Below are 24,660 nucleotides of genomic sequence, written 5' to 3' on the forward strand. Positions count from 1 at the left end.
TGTGCACGATTAGACTCGGGGATAATCTGAAATATATGCTTGGTGTTGTTCTAACCGAGGCTGTTTTTTGCCGGTGTGCCAGTTTGGCTGGAAATGCAATTTTAGGAAGATTTCAGACTCTGCCAAACTTCTTCCATTTCAGATCACAGAGGAACCTGCTGGGAACATTGAGAGCCGTACATACTGCCGTATATCCTTCTGCTGCTCTGAGTATACATTACCTGTGGTACTGGGCTACTGAAAAAATGATTTTTTAAGAATTTAGCCTAATGGAAAAGGACTATTGTTCATCTACTGGTGTTTCTGCTGTTGGAAATACATCTGCTTTCTCCTGGAATAAGATGGAATGGTCTATGGAGTATTCTGGACTAGGACTGGGTCTAGGGGATTTCATTATGCTCTAATGAGTTAATCTCAGCATCTCCTGCTGCTATACCACTTTTATTCTATCTCTTTTTATGGATAAAGGTAAATAGTACCTTATATACCCAAGAAATGTGTTTTTCCTTTTGGCTTCTTTTGGCATCATTTATTTCCTCTCTCTCTCTGTAGTGCCCGTAGGTGTGACTGTAGAAAGCAGGGCCATATATGGCTGAGTGTAGTGCCAGCAGCTGACTCTGTGACTCATTATAAAGCCTGTTATAAAGATCTAAATCTGAGAGAATGAAGCCCAGCTCTTCCATCATCTTCAGCTCTGTGGAAACTCTACAGTCTGATTAATCTGCTGCCAGTACCAGCAGACCATCAGTCCATCTCTAATAGAGTACTGTAGAGAGTATACAGTACTACAGGGAGTATAGTGTAGCAGGGTGGTAAGTGGAGAATAAGGAGTATACAGTAGTATGGAAGATACACGGTAGTACAGGGAGGAATATGGTAGTAGTATAAGGAGGAGTATAGGATAGTATAGGGAGTAAAGAAAAGTATAAGTAATTAAAGGTTAATGAAAGTAACAGGTATTAGAGTTGAGTATCTTCTTGGCTTGACTTCGCAAACGAAGATCAGGGAGGGTACTGCACATGTCTACTGCAAGACTACCGCTGGTGACTGATGAGGCCAATTCAGTAAAAGACTGGTCAGGGGTTCGAGCTGAGTGAATATTCCAGTGAATATTTAGGATGGATCGAAGACATCGCTGATGGAATCGCTCCAGGAGTCGAAGGTGACGGCTGTAGAGGACCCACGACTCTGAGCCGTATATGAGGGTGGTCACGACAACAGCTCTGTACACGCTGATCTTTGTTTTTAACTTCAGATGTTTATTTGACCAGACTCTTTTATGGAGTCTTCCAAAGGCACAACTTGCTTCGGCCAGTCTACTATCGGTCTCCTTGTCAGTCTTGGCACCTGAAGAAATGGTGCACCCAAGGTATGTGAACTGCTGGACAGCTTTCTGCGCAGTCTTGTCAATGAGGTATGTGAGGGGGATGATACGGCTCATTGGGTGCTGGTTGATAGAGCTAGAGCACCTCTGTCTTCCTCAAGTTGACCTCCAGGCCAAAGTGCCGGGCTGCGGCTGCAAAACAGGACACAATACGCTGCATGGCTGGCTTTGTGTGAGCAACTAGAGCAGCATCATCAGCAAACAACAGTTTGCGAATAGTTCGGGCACCTGCTGGCCAAAAAGGCTGCCATCAGTGCGAAAGCGGATGTATATGCCATCGTCAGGGTCCGTGTCTTGGGTGGCTTGCTGCAACATCATACTGAAAAATATAGAGAACAGTGTTGGTTCGAGGACTAATGTCGAGGGTAATGTAAGGTAGTATATGGTAGTGTAGGGTAATATAATGTAGTATAGGTAGTGTAGTGTAACTCTTCAGTCTGATTAATCTGATCTGTTTGATGTGTTTTTCTCTGTACAGGAAGCGGATTGGAGCTGACGAGCTTCTGCTGCTGAGAATAATATACCAGGAGAGATCATTAACACATTGAGACCGTCCATCCGCCCACCAGCACCCGTACGCCAGCACCAGCCTCATCACATACACACACTCACACACACACACTCGCACAGATGGCGCTGGAAAACTCCACCTTCTCCTCCCGGCCCGAGTCCCTGTCTCTGCCCGTCCCGGAGAAAGGGGAGGAGCCTGCGGAGGAGGCTAAAGAAGATGCTCCTCCTCCCACAGGCGTGTTTAACGTGTCGGAGGAGCTCGGTCACGTGGTGACCACGGAGACGTCCCCGGCCCCGCAGCCGCCCACCAGCAACAACATGTCCTTCCAGGACAAGATGGCCGCCCGGGAGGCCCAAGCCAATCAGCCCCGGAAGAAGCTGCAGGGGGCGGGGCAAGAGCGGGGGAAGTTCGGCTGGGGTGAGAGATTTTAACCTGTTCATCATACGTCATTATGGCGTGAGGAAACTCTTTAATGGATTCTCATCATTAAAGAAATAGTTGCAAAAATATCTGCACCCAGAAGGAAGTGTGGGATTGGGATATTATTTTAAAGGAAGATAAAAGTGACTTATCAGGATCAATAATTGATTATAAATTTAGACTGATATGGGTAATATTTACTAAGTTACACGTACAGTAGTAGTGTGTAATGCATATATAAAGCTGCAATATGGCAGACGTCTCAGCATGTAGAGAGTTGTAGAGGTTCCTAATGTTCCTCCTGTGATAATCCATCCCATAATAAGTTAGTTGTTGACATCATTCCATCACTTATCATTCCATGTCACTCATGATAGACTGGCACAACTACCCACCAAGTTTCATTTCTGTTGGCTGATTTCTTCTGGGTGCAAATATTTGTTTTTTAACAATAAGCTTGTCTTAAAAATATATATATATATATATATGAATTGTTTCAGGCCTTTTTCCCATTTTAAAATAAAGCAAATATTTCATATTTCATTATTCAAGATTGTTTTATACAAGCCATGTCAAGCTAAAAATAAATGTGTGTGTGAGCAATATATATTATCGTGATGTAGTGCTGTAGTGTGATATATTTATTTATTTATTTATTTTTTTTTTTTTGCATTACTGGGCTTTAATATAGGTTTGTGAGCTACTGTACTGTTAGGAGTACATATATTTTAAAACACTAAGGATTTAAATTAAGGCTTTGAAAAGTATAGGGTTTACTTTGTCCCACAAAATATACACACAATATATGAATGTAAATGATATACGAATGTATATGAATGTAAATACACACAATATAAAGAATGTATACAATAGACCTTAAAAATAGATACGCTAACAAATTTAACACGGCTTCCTTTACAAAATTTAATATTTTTATAAATAGTTTCATAAACACTACAAAGAGAAATTTCTCAAAAGTTCTATTGCACAACTTAGATACAAGTTTAATATACAGTAAATTTACTATATGTTATTTCTGAAGACATTAGAGGCATTACAGTATTTAAATCAGCTACAATTCCCTTCTTTCTCCAGTTAATAAATACATTCAAATTATCCTTTAAGCTGCAGTATTAATATATTTTAAAAGAGCTGTATTTACTGCTGTATTTTACTGGGATAAAAACCCTGATACAGTAGAAACAGCAGCAGGAGCTGTCCTGATTTCTCTTCTCTGATGGTGCTGTTCTGCATGGCGCTCCACAGCGCCCTCTAGCTGTGTGGCGGTATGAGAGAAACGCATACCGATTCTAGTTCACCTAGCACTACCGTGTATAATAAAAAAATATATATTGAAATTGTTTTAGGCCTTATTTCAATTTAAAATGTAGTGAATATTTCACTCTCTCTCTTTATCTCTCTCTCTCCTGGTGTGTAGGGCGCAGTAAGCGTAAGCGTAAGCGTCAGCGCTACGTGGAGAAGAACGGCCGCTGTAACGTACAGCACGGGAACATGCGGGAGACGTACCGCTACCTGACCGACATCTTCACCACCCTGGTGGATCTGAACTGGCGCTGCTCGCTCTTCGTCTTCGTCATGGCCTACGCCGTCACCTGGCTCTTCTTCGGAGCGATCTGGTACCTTATTGCGTACTGCAGGTGTGTATGAGGGCCCACAGCACACACACACACACACACACACACACTCCACTGATCGGTTATTATCCTCCGTTCACCCTGTTTATACAGCATACAGATACTGCAGCAGTGCTGCTGGAGTTCTTAAACACTGTGTTTAATCATCACTCACTGTGCTCCACTTCTCTATTACTCACTATTACACACTCCTTCCTACAGCTGAAATCAGTCCTCAGGACGTCTAATTAGGGGTGTGGCATATCGTATTGCACGCAATAATACATCCAACTTCTTGGAATATGGTAAACTATGATATTATCCTCTGAAATATATCGTGCCAAATCACCCACCTCTAATTTTCACTGTTTTTAGCAAAAAACAGTAAATAATAAAAAAATTCACACTGTTCTAATTTTATTTTTCCCATTATATATATCTACTAGAGACAGATTATATCTGTCCAGTATCATTTATTTTACTTTAATCCTGGATATATGGAGATATTTGGGGTGCATTATTAGCATAATTAGTATCATGACTCAGTGATGATTCTGGATCATTGACTTCTGTTACAAATCTGATCATTTTTTTGTATTTTTTAATATCTCAGTTATATAATTTTGTACGCAATGGTAAAAACGTATTTAATTTTGTTGCGGTAGTGTATTCTTCAAATATATATTTTTTATTCAGTGTTTTGTCATATCGCCAAGAGTATCGTAATCGTGAAAAATAAAAAAATACCATGAAATATCGTGATATCATTTTATGGCCATATCGCCCAGCCCTACCTCTGATTCGGATGTACAGTATATACTCCTAATTACAGCACATATATATATATATATATATATATATATATATATACGAACACAGCTCAGCTGTGATACACTGTTTTTATACTGTATTTGATGCAGTTTATCCCTTTGGGATTCCTGCAGGTACTGGAGACCATACACAAACATGCGTCCACACACACACACACGCACACACACTTCCCACAAATACATTTATGCACAAACACATGAGCATGAAGCATATCCACCTGAGATTAACCTGCAGTCATTTCAGTGGGCGAGTACTAGAGAACACCAATACAGCTCACTCCTACTCTCCCTCTCTCTCTCTCTCTCTCTTTATCTCTCTCTCTCTATCCTTATCACTTTCTCTCTCTCTCTAAGTATCTCTCTCTTTTTATCACTCTCTCTCTGTACCTTTCTCTCTCTGTATCTTTTTCTCACTTTATCGTTCTCACTGTTTATCTTCTTTCTGCAGAAAAAAAGAAAAAGAAATAATACATACAAGTTGTCCCTTATTTTACAGATGTCTCTGTCTGTTGGGGAGATCTGGATCATCTTCAGGATGATACAGGACGTTGTGAGGATAATGTTAATAGTTTATCTCTGTCTCTGTCTGTAGGGGAGATCTGGATCATCTTCAGGATGATACAGGACGTCGTGTGAGGATAATGTTAATAGTTTATCTCTGTCTCTGTCTGTAGGGGGATCTGGATCATCTTCAGGATGATACAGGACGTCGTGTGAGGATAATGTTAATAGTTTTATCTCTGTCTCTGTCTGTAGGGGAGATCTGGATCATCTTCAGGATGATACGTGGACACCGTGTGTGGATAATGTTAATAGTTTTATCTCGGCGTTTCTCTTCTCCATCGAGACCGAGACCACCATCGGTTACGGGCATCGCGTCATCACCGACCAGTGTCCTGTAGGCACCATGCTCCTGCTGCTGCAGGCCATACTCGGCTCCATGGTCAACGCCTTCATGGTAAGGCATTACCATTATGCATGCAGTGTCTGAATTATATAGATATATATATAAGACAAAAACTGGTCAGTTTTCACCTAATATTTAAGATAATATAACATCAGATTTAGTTATTATTATTGAACCTATTATAATGCATTCATAAGGCATTATAAACATGGCTATGAATATTTATAAACATGCATAACCCATTATAGCCATGTTTATTAAACATTATGCTTATAATACATATGTTGAAATAGTATATATCTATCGTTAATCTCAATCTACAATGACAGTCTGGCACTTTACTTGGACCTGTTATAATACGTTATAATGGACTATAACTAATATTATGCTCAAGACAAGAATAATTTATGAGTGGTTAAAAATATATTTATAGGATTATATAGGGTGTGTTTATAAATTGGAAGCTTTTTTATGTCATAATAATACATAATTCTGTAAGCTGGGACTGAGTTTCTTGGTATTGACATATAACATGTTATAAACACTACAGCTGTTAATGCATTATAATCACAGTTCATAGATAGATAGATAGATAGATAGATTGATTCTTTATTGATCCCCGAGGGGAAATTCTAGAATTTGATGCATGATAAACATGGTTGTGATGGATTATACATTATTATAAATATGTACAGCCATGTTTATAATGCCTTATGAATGCATTATAATGTGCTATGAGTATGTTTATAGAGTCTTATAGAGATGACATTACTACGTTAAATAACATTATCCAGAAGTCGTTGTTTTTATTGCGGTATATTGTTATATATTGTTGCGTTGTGTTGTGCCGAATTCAGCACCCCCGCCAGGAAAAGCACCCTCTCTCAGCACGCTTTCAAAATAAAAGTTTATTTTAAAACAGCTTCTGCTTTTCGCGGGATCATTTTTAAGGTGGACCAAATCCCACCCACCCCCTTAGTTCCTATGCCAATGCAGTGATTACACAGAAAGAAATGGTTTTGATTGGCTGTTGATTTTCGATGACGCGCCATATCACACTAATTTATGCTGATCTCAGTATAGCCCAATGTGTTCTTCTTCTAGCAAGGAGCTTTCATTAATATTAAATATATTCATGTTTTATTTATTCAGTGCTCTTTATTAAATGGGCTTATAATTATAATAATAATATAATTTATCACGATTATTCTGGGACTATAAATCCACTAAAATGAACAGTGATGATACAGACAGTGACGATCTGCATGGAGATCCCATAGAGGAGATCCCTCAAATACTGACTAATACTCTCATTAGCATACTGGAGTAGTTGTGTAGTATTCAGGGTGATGCTCATTAATATTAATGAAGAGTTGACACTTCAGCTTCACACCATATCTCTCCACCAGATGTACATCTCTCTTCCTCTCTGTTTATTTATCCCTCGTTCTTTATCGCTCTATCAACCGGACTCTGTATTTCAACAGGCTTTGAGATTCTAATCATGGATTTATGTCAGCAGTGCTATTATAATCATGAATTTACCTGAGCAGTGCTATTTTATTCATGAATTTACCTTAACAGTGCTATTCAAATCAAACATTTACCTCAGCAGTGCTATTCTAAACATAGATTTACCTCAGCAGTGCTATTAAAATCATGAATTTACCTTAGTAGGACTATTATAATCATGAATTTACCTTAGCAGTGCTATTATAATGATGAATTTACCTTGGCAGTGCTTTTCTAATCATAGATTTACCTTAGTAGGACTATTATAATCATGAATTTACCTTAGCAGTGCTATTATAATGATGAATTTACCTTGGCAGTGCTATTCTAATCATAGATTTACCTTAGCAGTGCTATTCTAATCATAGATTTACCTTGGCAGTGCTATTATAATCATACATTTACCTTATCAGTGCTATTTTAATCATGTATTTACCTCAGTAGAGCTATTCTAATCATGAATTTACTTCAGCAGTGCTATCCCCATCATGGATTTACCTCAGCATTGCTATTCTAATCATACATTTACCTCAGCAGTGCTATTAAAATCATAAATGTACCTTAGTAGTGTTATTATAATCATATATTTACCTCAGCAGAGCTATTCTAATCACATATTTACCTCAGTACAGCTATTGTAATCATACATTTACTTCAGTGCAGTTATTCTAATCATATATTTACCTCAGTAAAGCTATTCTAATTGTATGTTTACCTCAGCAGAGCTATTCTAATCATATTTTTACCTCAGCAGCACCATTCTAATCATAGATTTACTTTAGTAGAGCTATTCTAATCCGACATTCATCTCAGCAGTGCTACTCTTATCATAGATTTATCTCAGCAGTTTTACTTTAATCATAAATTTACTTCTGTAGAGTTATTCTAATCATGAATTTACTTCCGTAGAGTTATTCTAATCATGAATTTACCTCAGCAGTGCTATTCTTTTCTTACATTTCTTACCTCGTCAGGTCTGCTCAAGTCACATGTAAGTGAAATTTACACAGAGAACTGCAGGCCGTGTTTTGGTAACACATATGCTAATGCTGTTAGCTAGCTAGCTTGTTTAGACCTGCTGCCACTGCTGAAACAATACTAATGTTAAATGAAGAAGTTATTGTGTGATATAAATTATTCGATCTTTCCTCGCATTTCTTTTGGGTTGATAGTCTGTGCTCTGTCTGAGAGAATATGCTCTGTTTTTCTGTTCTCAATTCGTTCTCTCTACGCTATAGATGTTGGCAACCCTGAGTGTGTGTTTCTCAGTGTGTGTGTGTATGTGTGTGTGTGTGTGTGTATGTGTGTGTGTCTTTTTTCAGTGTATGTGTGTGTGTGAGAGAGTTATTTCAGACAGAGGTAAATGAGTCATATGTTTTAAAAGGAGGATGATCCTGATTCTTCCTCTCCTCCGCTCTGATTTCACCTCTCTTATCTCTGGGGAGCATCTTCTTTATCTCTGTCCTTCATTATTCTGATTATCATCCTCTTTAATTTACTTTAATCTACATTAATATCACTCAGACTGTCTCTGGGCCTGATTCTATTTTATAATTAGTTTAATGAGGACTCTGAGTGTGTGTGTGTGTGTGTGTGTTTTAGAGGAGTTCATTATTCTAGTTATTGTCAGTGTCCTGGTTTAATGTCTCTTCCTTAGGCTGTATTTCACATTCACTGACATGCCAGAAATCATGGGACAGCAGTATTTATAGTAAGATGTGTTACAGACTGATGTTCATTACAGGGAGCTTTTACATCTATTCCAGTTATTCCTTCATTCATTTGTTCCCTCGTGTTCTTGCACGTGCTCTGTGTTCTCACCTGTGTTCCCCCACGTGACTGTAATCTGTAGCTCCGCCTCCTCGTTACCTGTTCCCCAGGTGTCTCGCATTTCCGTTTCCCTACAAGTGTATTTATACCCCAGTGTTTCTGCGTTTCCTTTGTCTGTCTTTGTTGATTTTAGAGCGTTTTCTCTCCCGTTACTCTCCTGTTTATTTCTTTTGTGTTTCTTGTTTTCTGTTTAGTTTTATAGTTCTTGGTTTCCTCGGTTGTTTTTTTAGCCTTCCTGTTTTTTTATCTACATTATTATCACTTCGACTGTCTCTGGGCCTGAGTTTAATGAGGACTCTCTCGGTGTGTGGGACTCCAATTGCTTCTGCACATTCCTGACAGAAAAGATTTTTTTTAATTGCCTGACAGCACTTTTAAAAACGGAGATCCACGTAAACAACACAACAGTGAGTGGAAATGGAGGAGCTACTGAACACCTAAAAACTCTCTGGTCCTCCTGTTTTTTCAATTGCAGTCCGGATGCAGGAGTTTATCACTGAGTAGAAGTGTAAAATATTTTTATATATACAGACGTCCCCCTGAGAAACCAATCCCGTCTGGATAGAGCTCAAGAAATGAAGCACTAGCATTGATTGTTCTAAATCTTCTGACCTTTTTTTTTTACCAAAACACCAACATTTGGTTCATTCATAATCTGTAGTGTGAATATATTCATTCAATAAGTTAAGACAGGCTATCGTCCAAAATTAAAACTCATGTTCGGAAGCTTTTTCCTGACAGAACAGATTTTTTAAATTGCCTGACAACACTTTTAAAAACCTAAAAATAACGTAATTCGAAGAAAAAACTAATAAAATATGATAGGAAAAATTCACGGAGATCCACGTAAACAACACAACAGCGAGTGGAAATGGAGGAGCTACTGAATGTGATGATGTCATGTGACCGAGAAAGAACCCTAAAATCTTACTGATCTCATCACCTGAGATACTAATCCCGTCCGGATAGAGCTCAGGAAATCAAGCACCAGCATGGATTGATTAATGCTTTCAGACCTACCCTGTTTGTTTCAAATCCCACTAAAATTTGGTTTAGTCTGTAAGTTTTTTCTTGACGGACAAGATTATTTTAATTGCCTGACAGCACTTTCAAAGTCCTAAAAATACAAATACGAATAAAAAAACGCTAAAATCTGAAAACAGAAAAAAATGAAACAGAATTTGCACCATAAAATAAATAAATCATAGGGCTCTACACGTTTATTTGCTGATGAATGAGTTTTTTTTGACATGGTTCATTTAACTGTAGCACCTGTTGTGAAGAACAGGATTCTAAGTGAGTCTTTAAGTATCTCTTTATTGTATCTCTTTGTTTTTGTATTTATTCTTTTTCTCTCTAATTCTCTCTCTCTTTCTTTCTCTCTCTCTCTCTCTCTCTCTCTCTCTCAGGTGGGCTGCATGTTTGTGAAGATCTCTCAGCCGAATAAGCGTGCGGAGACGCTGGTGTTCTCGCGGAACGCGGTCATCTCTCTGAGGGACGATAAGCTGTGTCTGATGTTCAGAGTCGGAGATCTGAGATCTTCACACATCGTCGGAGCCAACATGAGAGCCAAGCTCATCAAATCCAAACAGACTCAAGAGGGTGAGACACCACGTCTCACACCACGTCTCACATCACTCAGACTACAATCACTGAGCGTGAAATCAGAACACTCTGGGAAGGTGGAAGGAAGGTGCTGGTGTCTTCTAAATACAAAGTTTCTCAGGGGTTTCTGGGTTAATTTTCTCTTTTATGTTTTTTTTTTATCCTCTGTGATTTTATTCCCGTCCAGAACGATCATGTACGTGTTTTTCTCAGACGTCCTCTGAGAAAATTACAGGCTGAATTATCTACTGTTTTTCTCGGAACTCCGTGCTCCTCCGGTAATTTTAGTCCCGTCCGGACGCACATCTCTGAGTTTCGTCTCCTCGCCTTTAATAAAATAGATATTTGTCCACTGCTGCGCACCATAATTATAGTTTGGGCGCGCGTTTCCATGGAGATCCGTGTAAAAAAGACACAACAGCGAGTGGAAATGGAGGAGCTACTGAACGCCTAAAACTCACTGATCCTCCTGTTTTTTCTACTGCAGTCCGGATGCAGGAGTTTTATCACTAAAGAGTAGAAGTGTGAAATAATTTTATATATACAGACGTCCCCCTGAGAAAAGATCTACAAAGATCTGTAGTGTAAATATATTAATTGAATAAGTTAAGACAGGCTATCGTCCATAATTACAGCTGATGTCCGTATATTTTGGGATTTGTTTTATATTAATATTTTAATATCAAAGTAAGAATTAAAGAGATAGATGGCACTGTATATCTTATTTTAATTTATGTGTGCAGTGTAAATATCTATGTATGTATTTACGCAGCCTGATTATCCTGAAATCTGATCCAGGTATAAATCAGACTCTCTGATCTCAGATCAGATAAATTACTGGAATCTGGATCACGGACTCCCCGGGTCACGGCTGGGTTGTTTACCTGCATTTGAGATGATTCTCTCCCACTGTTTCCATCCAGATACTGGAGGTCTTTCCGTAATTAAAGCAGAACAGCAGGTACTCAGATTATTAATAAGAAGCAGTGAAACACAGGCTGTAGATTTTCCACCTCAGCTCAGACTGGTGTCCTGATTCACAGAGCGGAGGCTGTAGATGGAAAGCAGTACATTAATGCTACTAATGAAGCACATATATACCACACAGTAACCTTTATACTCATAAATAATATTATTATACAGCAAAATCCACAGTTAATCCTGCAAAAACTCACTGACTCCTATCTTTCAGCAGCTTTCTCACTATTACATTTTAATACATATTCTACAGGATCTCTCCCACAGGACTTATTTCTTATTTAATACTAAATAAATAGAAAATATCAATGCATTTAAAAATCCCTGAAGATGGGGCCCAGCTTTTGTCTCATCTCATCCACATATTCGAACACTGGCACTACAATATTAAATGTTAAGAGGAGATGTAGGAATGCTTTTTATAGCTTGGCTATTGTTCATTTTTAAAGTAGTCTAATAAAAAGATAAGTATAAAAAATAAGTCTTAGCTTAACAATTGTAATACACCAGTTTACTGTAAAATAAAACTACTCATCTGAGTGACTAATTCCTCACTAGGTATATTTACTGCAGCGTATGAAGCTTTTAGTTTCTTGTTCACATTTCCCTTCCGCCTTAAAACACATTTCCATTCCACCTTAACAGTTTCCCTGCATTAAAACCGATTTTATCTAAATCACAGTTCTCTTTTTAGACTGTAGTTTGTAGATGATAAAGTGTTTTAAAAGTTTTACACATTTCTGCTTAGGGTGCACAAATCACAAACAGAACATGGATTCCCATTTGAATTTTCTGTTCCACCTTAAAAGTGCCAAAAACAGTATCTGCAGCCACTGCAGCATTTAAGGTGGAATGTAAATTATCAGCATTTAAGGTGTAATAGGAAAATAAGCAGCATTTAAGGCGGATTGGTAAATTAGCAGCATTTAAGGTGTAATGGTAAATTAGCAGCATTTAAGGCGGATTGGTAAATTAGCAGCATTTAAGGTGTAATGGTAAATTAGCAGCATTTAAGGCGAATTGGTAAATTAGCAGCATTTAAGGTATAATGGTAAATTAGCAGCATTTAAGGCGGATTGGTAAATTAGCAGCATTTAAGGTATAATGGTAAATTAGCAGCATTTAAGGCGGATTGGTAAATTAGCAGCATTTAAGGTGTAATGGTAAATTAGCAGCATTTAAGGCAGATTGGTAAATTAGCATCATTTAAGGTATAATGGGAAAATAAGCAGCATTTAAGGCGGATTGGTAAATTAGCAGCATTTAAGGTATAATAGGAAAATAAGCAGCATTTAAGGCGGATTGGTAAATTAGCAGCATTTAAGGCGGATTGGTAAATTAGCAGCATTTAAGGTGTAATGGTAAATTAGCAGCATTTAAGGCAGATTGGTAAATTAGCATCATTTAAGGTATAATGGGAAAATAAGCAGCATTTAAGGCGGATTGGTAAATTAGCAGCATTTAAGGTATAATAGGAAAATAAGCAGCATTTAAGGCGGATTGGTAAATTAGCAGCATTTAAGGCGGATTGGTAAATTAGCAGCATTTAAGGTGTAATGGTAAGTTAGCAGCATTTAAGGCGGATTGGTAAATTAGCAGCATTTAAGGTATAATGGTAAATTAGCAGCATTTAAGGTGTAATGGTAAATTAGCAGCATTTAAGGTGTAATGGTAAATTAGCAGCATTTAAGGCGGATTGGTAAATTAGCAGCATTTAAGGTATAATGGTAAGTTAGCAGCATTTAAGGCGGATTGGTAAATTAGCAGCATTTAAGGTGTAATGGTAAATTAGCAGCATTTAAGGCAGATTGGTAAATTAGCATCATTTAAGGTATAATGGGAAAATAAGCAGCATTTAAGGCGGATTGGTAAATTAGCAGCATTTAAGGTATAATGGTAAATTAGCAGCATTTAAGGCAGATTGGTAAATTAGCATCATTTAAGGTATAATGGGAAAATAAGCAGCATTTAAGGCGGATTGGTAAATTAGCAGCATTTAAGGTATAATGGTAAATTAGCAGCATTTAAGGCAGATTGGTAAATTAGCAGCATTTAAGGTGGGATAGGAAATTCATGTGAGTTATTTATGTAAGGAAAGACACTAGCTGCATTCCAATTTGCAGTTCTCTCGTTTGTCAGCAATATCCTCATCCAAATATTAAAGATAAACGTAAATAAATTCACGTGAATGATTTACTTTAATTTATACACTTTTCATCATTTCATAATCAGAGTTTGGTCAGTTATATTTATTTATTTATTTATTTTATTTTTAATTATATGCTTTGTAAAATGGATGAGTAATATAACCATAATATAATAAATATTTTATTTAAGCCATTAAAGCTTAATTATCATAAATTATAAGCTACGTTTCTCATAATAGTACGTTCATACACAGTCAGCTGATCTATTTTTACATTTTAGTTCCTTATTTATTTGCACATATAATTAGTTATTAGAGCCTCTACGCCACCTGTTTACACTATTAAATCAGTCAGTTACAGGTTCGTCTACAGTTATTCCCTCTAACAGTTAACAACAATGTACACTGAGCAACCACCTGATGCTGCTAACGCACCAGCGGGGTTAGCTTAGCGCGCTAGCAGGTGTTAGCTTAGCACGCCAGCTGCGTTTCGTTCTTTGAAATCTGGCTAAAGGGGTTTAGCTTAGCTAGTGAATCAGCTAGCCTGCTAAGCTAACGGTAGCTTTAGCTAGTCAGGTCTTATTTTAAATAAAGAACAGACGAAAAGTGTTAAATGTAATAGTTTATTAAGCACTAGCAGCAGTGAGTGAAAATACAGAAGAAAATTACATTTGTACAGATACTCTGGAACCCAGAGCTGGTGAAATGCATCATGGGATTTCATGCCTTCACCGCTGAGGAAACGTCTCACCCTGCTTCAGAATTGTGTGAAATAAGGACGCTGTCGATGAAGGATCACATGCTGAATTCAGAATAAAGCTCAGATATAATATATTTTTCTGTTATTTCTCCTCCTCAGGTGAGTTTATTCCTCTGGATCAGACGGATATCAGCGTGGGATTCGAGACGGGGGACGACCGTCTCTTCCTCGTGTCTCCGCTGGTCATCTCTCACGAGGTCGATTCCCGCTCTCCGTTCTGGGACATGTCTCAGTCCCAGCTGGAGAAAGAAGACTTTGAAATAGTTGTTATTCTGGAGGGCATGGTGGAGGCTACAGGTGAGACAGTTATATTTATACTTTATATACAATATATTTAAACTAGGGGTGTCAATCGATTTAAAAATTTAATCAGATTAATCACAACAATATTCTGTGATTAACTGTTTTTATAGTGGATATTCAAATGTAAATAAAATTATGAATGTATAAGAAATGTAAAATGTAATTATATTGGTAAAATAAATAAAATACTAATACTTATACTTTTTACTTTATTATAAACATCTCAGTTTGGTTTTAAGGATTTCTGAATTAGATCTTATTAATTATCTGAGTATAAAAGAGTGTTTTCACTCCTGTAGTTGAGAAAGTTTCTATGATCCGGAGCTTCAGTTTCTCCCTCTGTTTGGTTTGTTTTCACACAGGTATAAAAACCTAAACGCACCAAAATGTGCACCATTAAACCACACGAGCACATCACACGAGTCTCCTCTGATTGGTCAGAGCTGTCTGTAACAGTAGTAATAAAGTAAATATAGTGTGAAGATTCTGTGTTGCAGTGTGTATATCTGTATATCTGTATATTTGTGCAAAGTGAAGCTAATTTAACACAAAACTCTAAAAATTGATGTGAGCAGTGAGCGCTGCACATACCACGCTCTTAGTGTGTAAACAGCATGGAGCAGCAGAGACAGTGTTTGTTCACCTAATATATCAGATTAAACTGCATTTTATCAGCAGTTTAGTGCAATAAAAAGGGGTAAATTTGATAGCGGGTCAGATTAAGACCAGATCACGTTTTCACCACAAGCAAATCGCGTGTTGGGCGGTGGCGATTAGGTATTTTGTATTACTGTACTTATAAACAATATATTCATTTTAATTATTCATTTTTTATTTGAAAGCCAGACAATTTTGAATAATCAAGCCTTATTACATTTGATGATATAGTATGTGTGTATGTGTGTGATTGACAGGTATGACGTGTCAGGCTCGGAGCTCCTACCTGGCGGAGGAACTGATGTGGGGTCACAGGTTCAGCCCGATGATGTCATTGGCTGAGGGGTTCTTTGATGTGGATTATGGAGCATTTCATCACACTTTCGAGGTACAGAAATAATACAGTGTCTGTATATCTTCTCCTTATTTCAGGGGAATTAAACTTTCCACCTGTATAGTACATAAATGTGTCTAAAGCTAGTTAAAAGAAAGGAGTATTATGATGCTCGTTGCTATCTTACACCCCGTCAACTGTCTATTTTCACGCCTTGCAACGACAAGAAGCTCAGTTTTCTCTGCTGAGACAAACAAAAGCTCCGCACTGTTAAGATACGAACACGCCAAAGTCAGAGCTCACCCGACTCTTAAAGTGAATGGCATATTTTTGGTGCCCTCATGATACCAAAGACACACCGAGACATCCCAGAATACTCCCAGATATGAGTCCAGCATGATCGTCATCCTGCGTTTAACCAGTAATATCAGAACTGAGCCATCATTTTGCTCATTGCTGCTCATTGCTATCTTACACCCCACCAACTTATTGCACGCACAAGGGCAGTGGCAGCAATCAGTAATAAACAAAATACAGAATAATTACTGTTTTATTGTTCCAGAAATGAACAGTGTGAACAAACAGGTCAGTTTAAGAAGTACCGAAGCACTGCGTCATTAAATTAGCAATGCACCAAAGAGCGCACCTTGCTCTTAAAGGAAATGGAAAGTAACACGCTGATTGGTTTATTTCAGGCTGCGTTCAAAACACTTCTGTATCTAATTATTAATTAAAGAGAATTAACGCATGCTACACAAGGTGTACTTTTCCCGTCATTACGATAGCAAAGACTTTAACTGTAACTGTTAACTTCATCTGTCGTAGGTGGACACGCCCTCCTGCTCTGCTCGAGAACTGGCATTGGCCGCCGCCCGATTGGAGGCTCACCTCTATTGGTCCATCTCCAGTCGGCTGGACGAAGAGAAGTGGGAGGGGCCTAATCTGACTGACCAATCAGGAAAGCCCACGGATTCTGAATCCGTCAGCGGAAAAGAAGGAGGCGGTCCGACGTTTATTGTGGGCGGAGTCACGGAAACCCCGGAGCAGTCGGTCGTGGGGGAACAGAACGGCAGCGTGACCACAGACCAGTCCGAGTCGGAGGCTTAGAGAGAGCGACGGCGCGAGAGAGCGACGGCGCGAGAGGGTTTTTTAGAGTTAGAAACAGATATTAATACTATATTACACTTAGACTCGATTGTGAAACAATCCATGCCTTCTTCTTCAACTTTAGCCGTTTAGTCGCTAATGTATAGCATAGAATACTTTTCCCCAACGGGGAAATCTTACTCATTACTGCTCTTTTATTTGATTGGTTGATTGGGGTTGATATCAGACGTCTGAAACGGTGTTTTTAACGTATGAAATTTAATCCAGAATGCAGTTTCACTGTTCACACACTGTTCTACACACTGAAATTACACAGGGTACGCTTTATCGCAGTTGTTGGAAGCTCCATGCATCTTTAATTTCTTCTTCATATAGATCCTGTTACACTGATGCAGATCCTCAACCAGCGTTCACCAGCATTCCTCCAGCCTTTATTTATTCTGCTTCTCACTACAGGTTCTGTACGCCCACTTTTCCACTGCAGGGCTGTGAAAGGTTCTTAAAACATTGAAAAAGATGATGAGTAAAATTTAAAAAGTAAAAAAAAGTTTAGCAACTTTCTGCATTTGCTTTTTTTTCAAATAAATTTAATTTCAGATAAATTTAAGTAACCTCAACTCGCTTTCAAGACTTAAAAAGAGTTACACAGAGTAAATAAATGAACTGAACTTCAGTCAATCCTTTCTTTTAGTAAACTTTACTTCATTTTTGCATAAAAATATTACCAAATTACAATTACTTAATTTATACAATATTACTGAAATGTTAATATTTTTAGTTAAAACACACATTCAAATATTTACATAATCTCAAATATTTATTTTGTCTCAACACATGGATGACATGTAATATTGTTTTTAGGTAACTAAAGAGTTAAGTAAAGTTTACTAAAAAAAAGAATTGATTAATTAAAAAATAAATAGAGTAAAGTTTACTAAAAGAAAGGATTGATTCAGTAAAAATAAATGAAGTAAAGTTTACTAAAAGAAAGGATTGATTCAGTAAAAATAAATGAAGTAAAGTTTAATAAAAGAAAGGATTGATTCAGTAAAAATAAATGAAGTAAAGTTTACTAAAAGAAAGGATTGATTCAGTAAAAATAAATGAAGTAAAGTTTACTAAAAGAAAGGATTGATTCAGTAAAAATAAATGAAGTAAAGTTCACTAAAAGAAAGGATTGATTCAGTAAAAATAAATGAAGTAAAGTTTACTAAAAGAAAGGATTGATTCAGTAAAATAAATGAAGTAAAGTTTACTAAAAGAAAGGATTGATTCAGTAAAAATAAATGAAGTAAAGTTTACTAAAAGAAAGGATTGATTCAGTAAAAATAAATGAAGTAAAGTTTACTAAAAGAAAGGATTGATTCAGTAAAAATAAATGAAGTAAAGTTTACTAAAAGAAAGGATTGATTCAGTAAAAATAAATGAAGTAAAGTTTACTAAAAGAAAGGATTGATTCAGTAAAAATAAATGAAGTAAAGTTTACTAAAAGAAAGGATTGATTCAGTAAAAATAAATGAAGTAAAGTTTACTAAAAGAAAGGATTGATTCAGTAAAAATAAATGAAGTAAAGTTTACTAAAAGAAAGGATTGATTCAGTAAAAATAAATGAAGTAAAGTTTACTAAAAGAAAGGATTGATTCAGTAAAAATAAATTTGGTCCTGCAGTGGAAAATAAGCTTAATTAACCTGTAAATGGGAAAAACAGGCGTGTTTAAAGGCACCCTAAACCCTCTGGGGTCCACAAACTCATCAGCCACCTCAATATTTCTATTAATATCTTTGAGACGTACAGCACAAAAATACATTTAATATTTTATAAATCCTAAGAACTGACAGAGCGCTAGCAACCAAACAGTGTCAGAGCTAACTGAGCAGTAGTGATACTAACTGAGTGGTAGAGATGCTAATGGAACAGTTTAATAGCTAACTAATGATTACTGATGCTAACTGAGCAGTAGGGATGCTAACTGAGTGGTAGAGATGCTAACTGATCTATAGTAATGCTAACAGAATGGGGTCATCGCTAATTGAGCGGTAGTGATGCTAACTGATCATTACTGAAGCTAACCGAGAAGTAGTGATTCTAACCAAGCAGTAGCAATGCTAACTGAGCGGTAGTGATGCTAACGGAACAGTGTCAGAGCTAACTGATCATTACTGATGCTAACCGAGCAGTAGTGATTCTAACCAAGCAGTAGCAATGCTAACTGAGCGGTAGTGATGCTAACGGAACAGTGTCAGAGCTAACTGATCATTACTGATGCTAACCGAGCAGTAGTGATGCTAACTGACCGGTAGTTATACTAAAGGAACAGTGTTATAGCTAACTGAGCAGTAGTGATGCTAACTGACCGGTAGTTATGCTAACGGAACAGTGTTATAGCTAACTAAGCAGTAGTGATGCTAACTGAGTGGTAGAGATGCTAATTGTATAGTTTCATAGCTAACTAATTATTACTGATGTTAACTGAGCAGCAGGGATGCTAACTGATTGGTAGTGATGCTAACAGAATGCAGTCATTGCTAACTGAATGCTAGTGATGCTAACTGAGCGGTAGTGATGCTAATGGAACAGTGTCAGAGCTAACTGAGCGGTAGTGATGCTAATGGAACAGTGTCAGAGCTAACTGAGCGGTAGTGATGCTAATGGAACAGTGTCAGAGCTAACTGATCATTACTGATGCTAACCGGGCAGTAGTAATGCTAACTGAGTGGTAGAGATTCTAATGGAATAGTTTCATAGCTAACTAATTATTACTGATGCTAACTGAGCAGTAGGGATGCTACCTGAGCAGTAGTGATGCTAACAGATGGATGCTAACAGAACGGTGCGATAGCTAACTGAGCAGTAGTGATGCTAAAAGGACAGGGGTTAAATTTGATGCATATACAGAAGGAAAATAGCTCATTTTATTGTATTATCAGAACTGTGTTAATAACTGAATCACTTTGGGGTGGAATTCGAGTTTTTGGCGAGTTTGTGGACTCAGAGGGTTAAAATCAGTAATATAAATCACACAGCAATCGTCTGGATGTTAAATTTACAGTCTCTTGTGCTCGATGTTGAGTTTTTTTCAGTGTAAATGTAGATTTATTAATCTTTACCTTTCAGCGGATTAACTTGTTAAATACTGTCTGTATATAAACGTAACCGAGTCCATCACTTTACAGAGTAAGAGCTGATCCGGGGTCAGCGTGGAGCTTTAGGTGGTGCCTTTTTTAGAATATTCTGGACTCAGATAGACGTGATCATATAGCTATAATATATAAATATATATACTAACCAATGATATAACTACTATAGATTAATCGTGGTAAAGTTACTGCTCGAGTCCAGGTTAAACTGCTTGAGTCCTGCATTAAAGGGAGTAAAGGGAGTTTATCTGTTTAGATAAGTTTTTTAGATGTAAAAAAAATCATGATATAAAATTTACAGTGATGGAAACAGACGTCCAGGAACATTAAATTCATCAAAAGCCCAAAATATACTGTACTGACTGTCTGCTGTAGCAGGAGGGAATTCGGACACGCCCTCATCATTAACATGCGCCAGCGCCGCTCGCATAAACACACACATTTAAAGTTAGCGAAGTTCTGAGCTGATCATGAAGTCATTATTCTCTCTGATTGTTAAATTTACCCTGTTTAAAAGATAATCCTAAAATGAATGATCTAATTTACCTGGAGAAAACCTGAAATTAACAGCGTACACCGGCTCACAGTGTTGCCAGATTGGGTGGTTTCATGTCAAATGTCAAGTTGTGTCTGAAATTGTCTGGAGGAAACACTCTGATTTGACGTGTTGAAGTGTTACCAAGTGTGAGAGTTCGGAAATTGAACTCATCAGTGTTGTAGATATCTAAAAAGACAGAGCTCTTAGTCTTGCTGATGGAAAGGGTACTCATCAGTGTTTTAGATCTCAGAAAAAAAGACAGAGCTTTTAGTCCTGCTGATGAAAAGGGTACTCATCAGTGTTTTAGATCTCAAAAAAAAGACAGAGCTTTTAGTCCTGCTGATGGAAAGGGTACTCATCAGTGTTTTAGATCTCTAAAAAGACAGAGCTTTTAGTCCTGCTGATGGAAAGGGTACTCATCAGTGTTTTAGATATCTAAAAAGACAGAGCTTTTAGTCCTGCTGATGAAAATTTGAATTTTGGTTCGTATGTCCTATGATACAATGCATAAAACACATATATAATACAAACATGATGATGAAAGCGTTGTAACAGTTAAACATGTTTTTTTTTAACGTAATTAGTGATATTATTTAAGATATTTAAGGTATTTTAGTTTATTTAAGATGATATGATCGATGAACATCAGCTGTTTGGGTGTTTTTCTCAGTATTTTGGCAGATTTGAAACACGTTTTACCCTGTGAATTGGTTTTATTTGAATCCCTCTGTAACAATCTGGCAACCCTGATGGCTCGGCGTCCGCTTCGTTTGTTCGGCTGTCTGTCGCTTAGTAGCGAGACTCGCAATGCATTCTGGGACACGTTTAGCTCGCTTAGTAAGCAGCGATGTTTACTATAAATCATGATGCATTATGGGAGTTTATAGTGCCCTCAAAATCACGTTCGAATTCCCCCTTACGATTCAGACAAACAAAGTAAACAAAACTGTAATGTTTTATAATCGTGTAGTGTGAACCAGGGAGGGACATGACACTCCAGTACTGTGATTGGACGGCAGTGATAATACCCATATAACCCTTATATTTAGATTCTCAGTGCATATAAATACATTTGTTGTTACCCACTAAACTTAAACCACTCCCCCTCTGTTCTGTCGATTTCTGATTGGATATTTAAAGGCGTACTCAGGATAAGGATACAGACTATTGTTTATTCCTCTCTCGATTATTTAAGCACAGCTAATGAAAATTAATATTGTACGTATTTATTTATTTATTTTATATTTATTTATTTAAATTAAGCATAATAGTAAGAGTTCTTTCAATACAGGAAAAAAGTTGTTTATGAATGTTGATTGCTTTAATCACATATATTGATCTAATTCAAAGCCAGGTTGTGTTGAGAGCTGAAGTTTGCGGCAGTATGAACGATCTGTGGAAGGTTGATAGCATTTGTAAAAATAAAAATGTGTAATAACAGCATTTCAAAGTGTAATATCTGTCAAAAAATATATATTTTAAAACTCCTCCCTTTAGAATGTATTATTACGTAAGAGAGAAACTTCCTGCAATACACTTTCCCCTCTGCCTTTCTGTTTCTTGTTACAGTTCTACGTCCCACCACTAGGGGCAGGCTATATGACTAAATATGCTATTACATGTCAAAATACACTTTTTTGAGTATAAAAAATATTCTGAAAATATACATTTATTTTATCCCGTTTTCTACCCAATTTACAAGGCCAATAGCCCAACCCACTCATTAGGGAGGAAAGCGCAGCGACTTGATTCTGATACATCATCTCACAGACGCAGCCTTGTGCTGATCCACATCACCCTAGGAGTGATGAGGGGAAAGAGAAGAGCGCCATCTACTGTACTGTACCCACCCAGAGAGAGAGCAAGACTAACTGTGCTCTCTCTCGGGACTCCGGCAGCTGATGGCAAGCTGCATGACCAGGATTCGGACCAGCAATCTCCAGATCATAGTGGCAGCGGGATCACTTGAAGCCGCATATTCTGAACTTTTAATATCAATGTTTTAAATTCCAGCTTATGCTCTGTTTGCATCAGCAGCCGGAGTCTGAGAGAGAGTGATAGGTGATGCTGTTTCTCTCTGGGTGGGTACAGTAGGTGGCACTCTCCCTCCTCATCACTGCCGTTGTGATGCTGGTGAGTGCAGGTGTGTTTCCTCTGAGTGCACTGAGATTCCACCTGTTGATTTTGTGTTGATTGGCTGCAGGTGTAGAGGGGGCGGAGTCTGGCTTCACATGTATTGGAGGAGGCATGCATTTGTCCTGATCTTCCAAATTAACGGAAAGAATTGAAATTGATAAAGGATAAACCTAAAAATGAAAAAAAAGAAAGAAAAGAAATGCTTTTAATATGACAGCGACATGATTTTTTTCGACATAATAGGTTTTAATAAAACATGCAGAAGGTCACAGAACTTTAAAGGAGAACTCCAGTGTGAAATGGAATTTGGATGTATTTATTAAAACATGATAAAAAGTTCTTACCTTTGTTGAATAGCCCACCTCTGCTTTCCTGCAGCTTTCTGAGATCCAGTATTTTGTCAAATTTTTGCCCAAACAGACTTTAGAATTGGTTTAAATGGGGCATACTTTGCCCCTGCAGATAAATAACTTTCTCCACTGTTATCCAGGTTCAAAGTAGCTCCACACTTCTAATTGGTAGAATCCGGAGAGTTTTTAAAACTACACAAGACGTTTATTAAAAAGCGATGTTTACTTCCCATAGCGCCGCCATCTTTAAATATTTCTCTTAGAAGTCACAATAAGTCAACCTTCGAGCTCGAGAACGAATAAGTAGGATAGTTTTAAGCAGATTGCAAAATTAATTTCTTGGAAATGCATGAATTCCAGCTGTTGCTAAAAAAAATCTGGTTACTATCGAAATCAGAACGCTGATGGTGGATTTATACTTTAGTGACTTAAAATTAAAGATGGCGGCTCCCAGAGATTTACCTACGCTATGGGAGTTTACCTACGTGGCTTTTATGAAACTTTTTTGTGCAGTTTTAAAGCTCTAAATGCCTTTTTTTGAATGTCAGGGCTTTCTGGATTCTACCAATGAAGCATAAAGCTACATTGAGTCTGATTAACAGTGGAAAAAGTGATTTACTGTTTCTGCAGGGTTAAATATGCCCCATTAAAACCCATTGTAAAGCCTGTTTGGTCCCAAAGTCCATTTCACATCATAGTTCTCCTTTAAACACTAATAAAATCTATGTTTAGAATTGTTTAAAGTAAATTACCACACTGAATGTTATCCAGGGAACAGTGCTGTTCTCAGATTCTAGAAATTTCCAGACTCTCAATATATCAGTAATTTTATTTATAGATTATTATATATACAGTAGGTTTTAATGCTTGTCTAAATGCACCAGTCTGGTGTTTGGAATTATGTAAGTCTGTATCACTCCACAGGTTTAATACATTAATAAAGTAATTTTTCTCTGGCCCTGTATGTAATATAAGTGTTAATATGGAACGAATAGGGTTTGGATGCTCCCTGTAGAGATTGGATGGTGTAAGCCTGGGCTGATTCTGATTGGTGGGGAGGATGGTGGAGAGTGTGTGTTGTGTATGTGGTGTGTATGTGGTCTGGAGCTCATGCAGGCAGATCAGTGTTGCACATACTGTACGAAAAGCACAACCCCCTCCTCATCCCTGGACTCTGTTCCTCTTGCTTTTGCTGCTCTAGGCATTTTTTAAATCAGTGTTTTTAATCTGTACGATTACCTGTATTAGAAACCACAATAAAACTATATTCAACACGATCTCCTGGAAATGTGTTTTTTTTTTTTTTTTATGGAAACAAGCCGAAATGCAGGGAAATACACTGATAAATTGATAAATTGTGAATTATTTGGGTGGTAGGTCTAGTAAAATAGTAAAATACCTTGTATTAGGAAGATATAATAAAGCAAAAATACACTTGAGGTTCGTGCTATAACGTGTAATATTGGCACTGCTGTGCCGTGGTCGTAGATACGAGGCCACAGGCTGAGTTATATCTCAAACCTCAAGTGTATTATTGCGATTATACCACAGTTAAAGAGGAGGAGAAAATAGGATCTGAT

At 37.4% G+C, this 24,660-nt stretch overlaps 1 protein-coding gene across 1 annotated transcript in view; it reads left to right on the plus strand.

Moving 5' to 3' along the window:
* Positions 1 to 24,357, plus strand: part of kcnj9 (potassium inwardly rectifying channel subfamily J member 9) — a 35,020-nt gene extending 10,663 nt beyond the window's left edge. Inside the window, exons 2-8 of the mRNA XM_049477437.1 lie at positions 1,863 to 2,312; positions 3,754 to 3,973; positions 5,536 to 5,737; positions 10,438 to 10,630; positions 14,617 to 14,814; positions 15,735 to 15,865; positions 16,637 to 24,357. Coding sequence (XP_049333394.1) covers positions 2,015 to 2,312; positions 3,754 to 3,973; positions 5,536 to 5,737; positions 10,438 to 10,630; positions 14,617 to 14,814; positions 15,735 to 15,865; positions 16,637 to 16,918 — 1,524 coding nt within the window. The 5' untranslated portion in view covers positions 1,863 to 2,014 and the 3' untranslated portion in view covers positions 16,919 to 24,357. The remainder of the gene's footprint in view (positions 1 to 1,862; positions 2,313 to 3,753; positions 3,974 to 5,535; positions 5,738 to 10,437; positions 10,631 to 14,616; positions 14,815 to 15,734; positions 15,866 to 16,636) is intronic.
* Positions 24,358 to 24,660: the final 303 nt, after the last annotated feature.

The sequence above is a fragment of the Astyanax mexicanus genome, chromosome 4 (genome assembly GCF_023375975.1).
Source record: "Astyanax mexicanus isolate ESR-SI-001 chromosome 4, AstMex3_surface, whole genome shotgun sequence".
NCBI lineage: Eukaryota > Metazoa > Chordata > Actinopteri > Characiformes > Acestrorhamphidae > Astyanax > Astyanax mexicanus.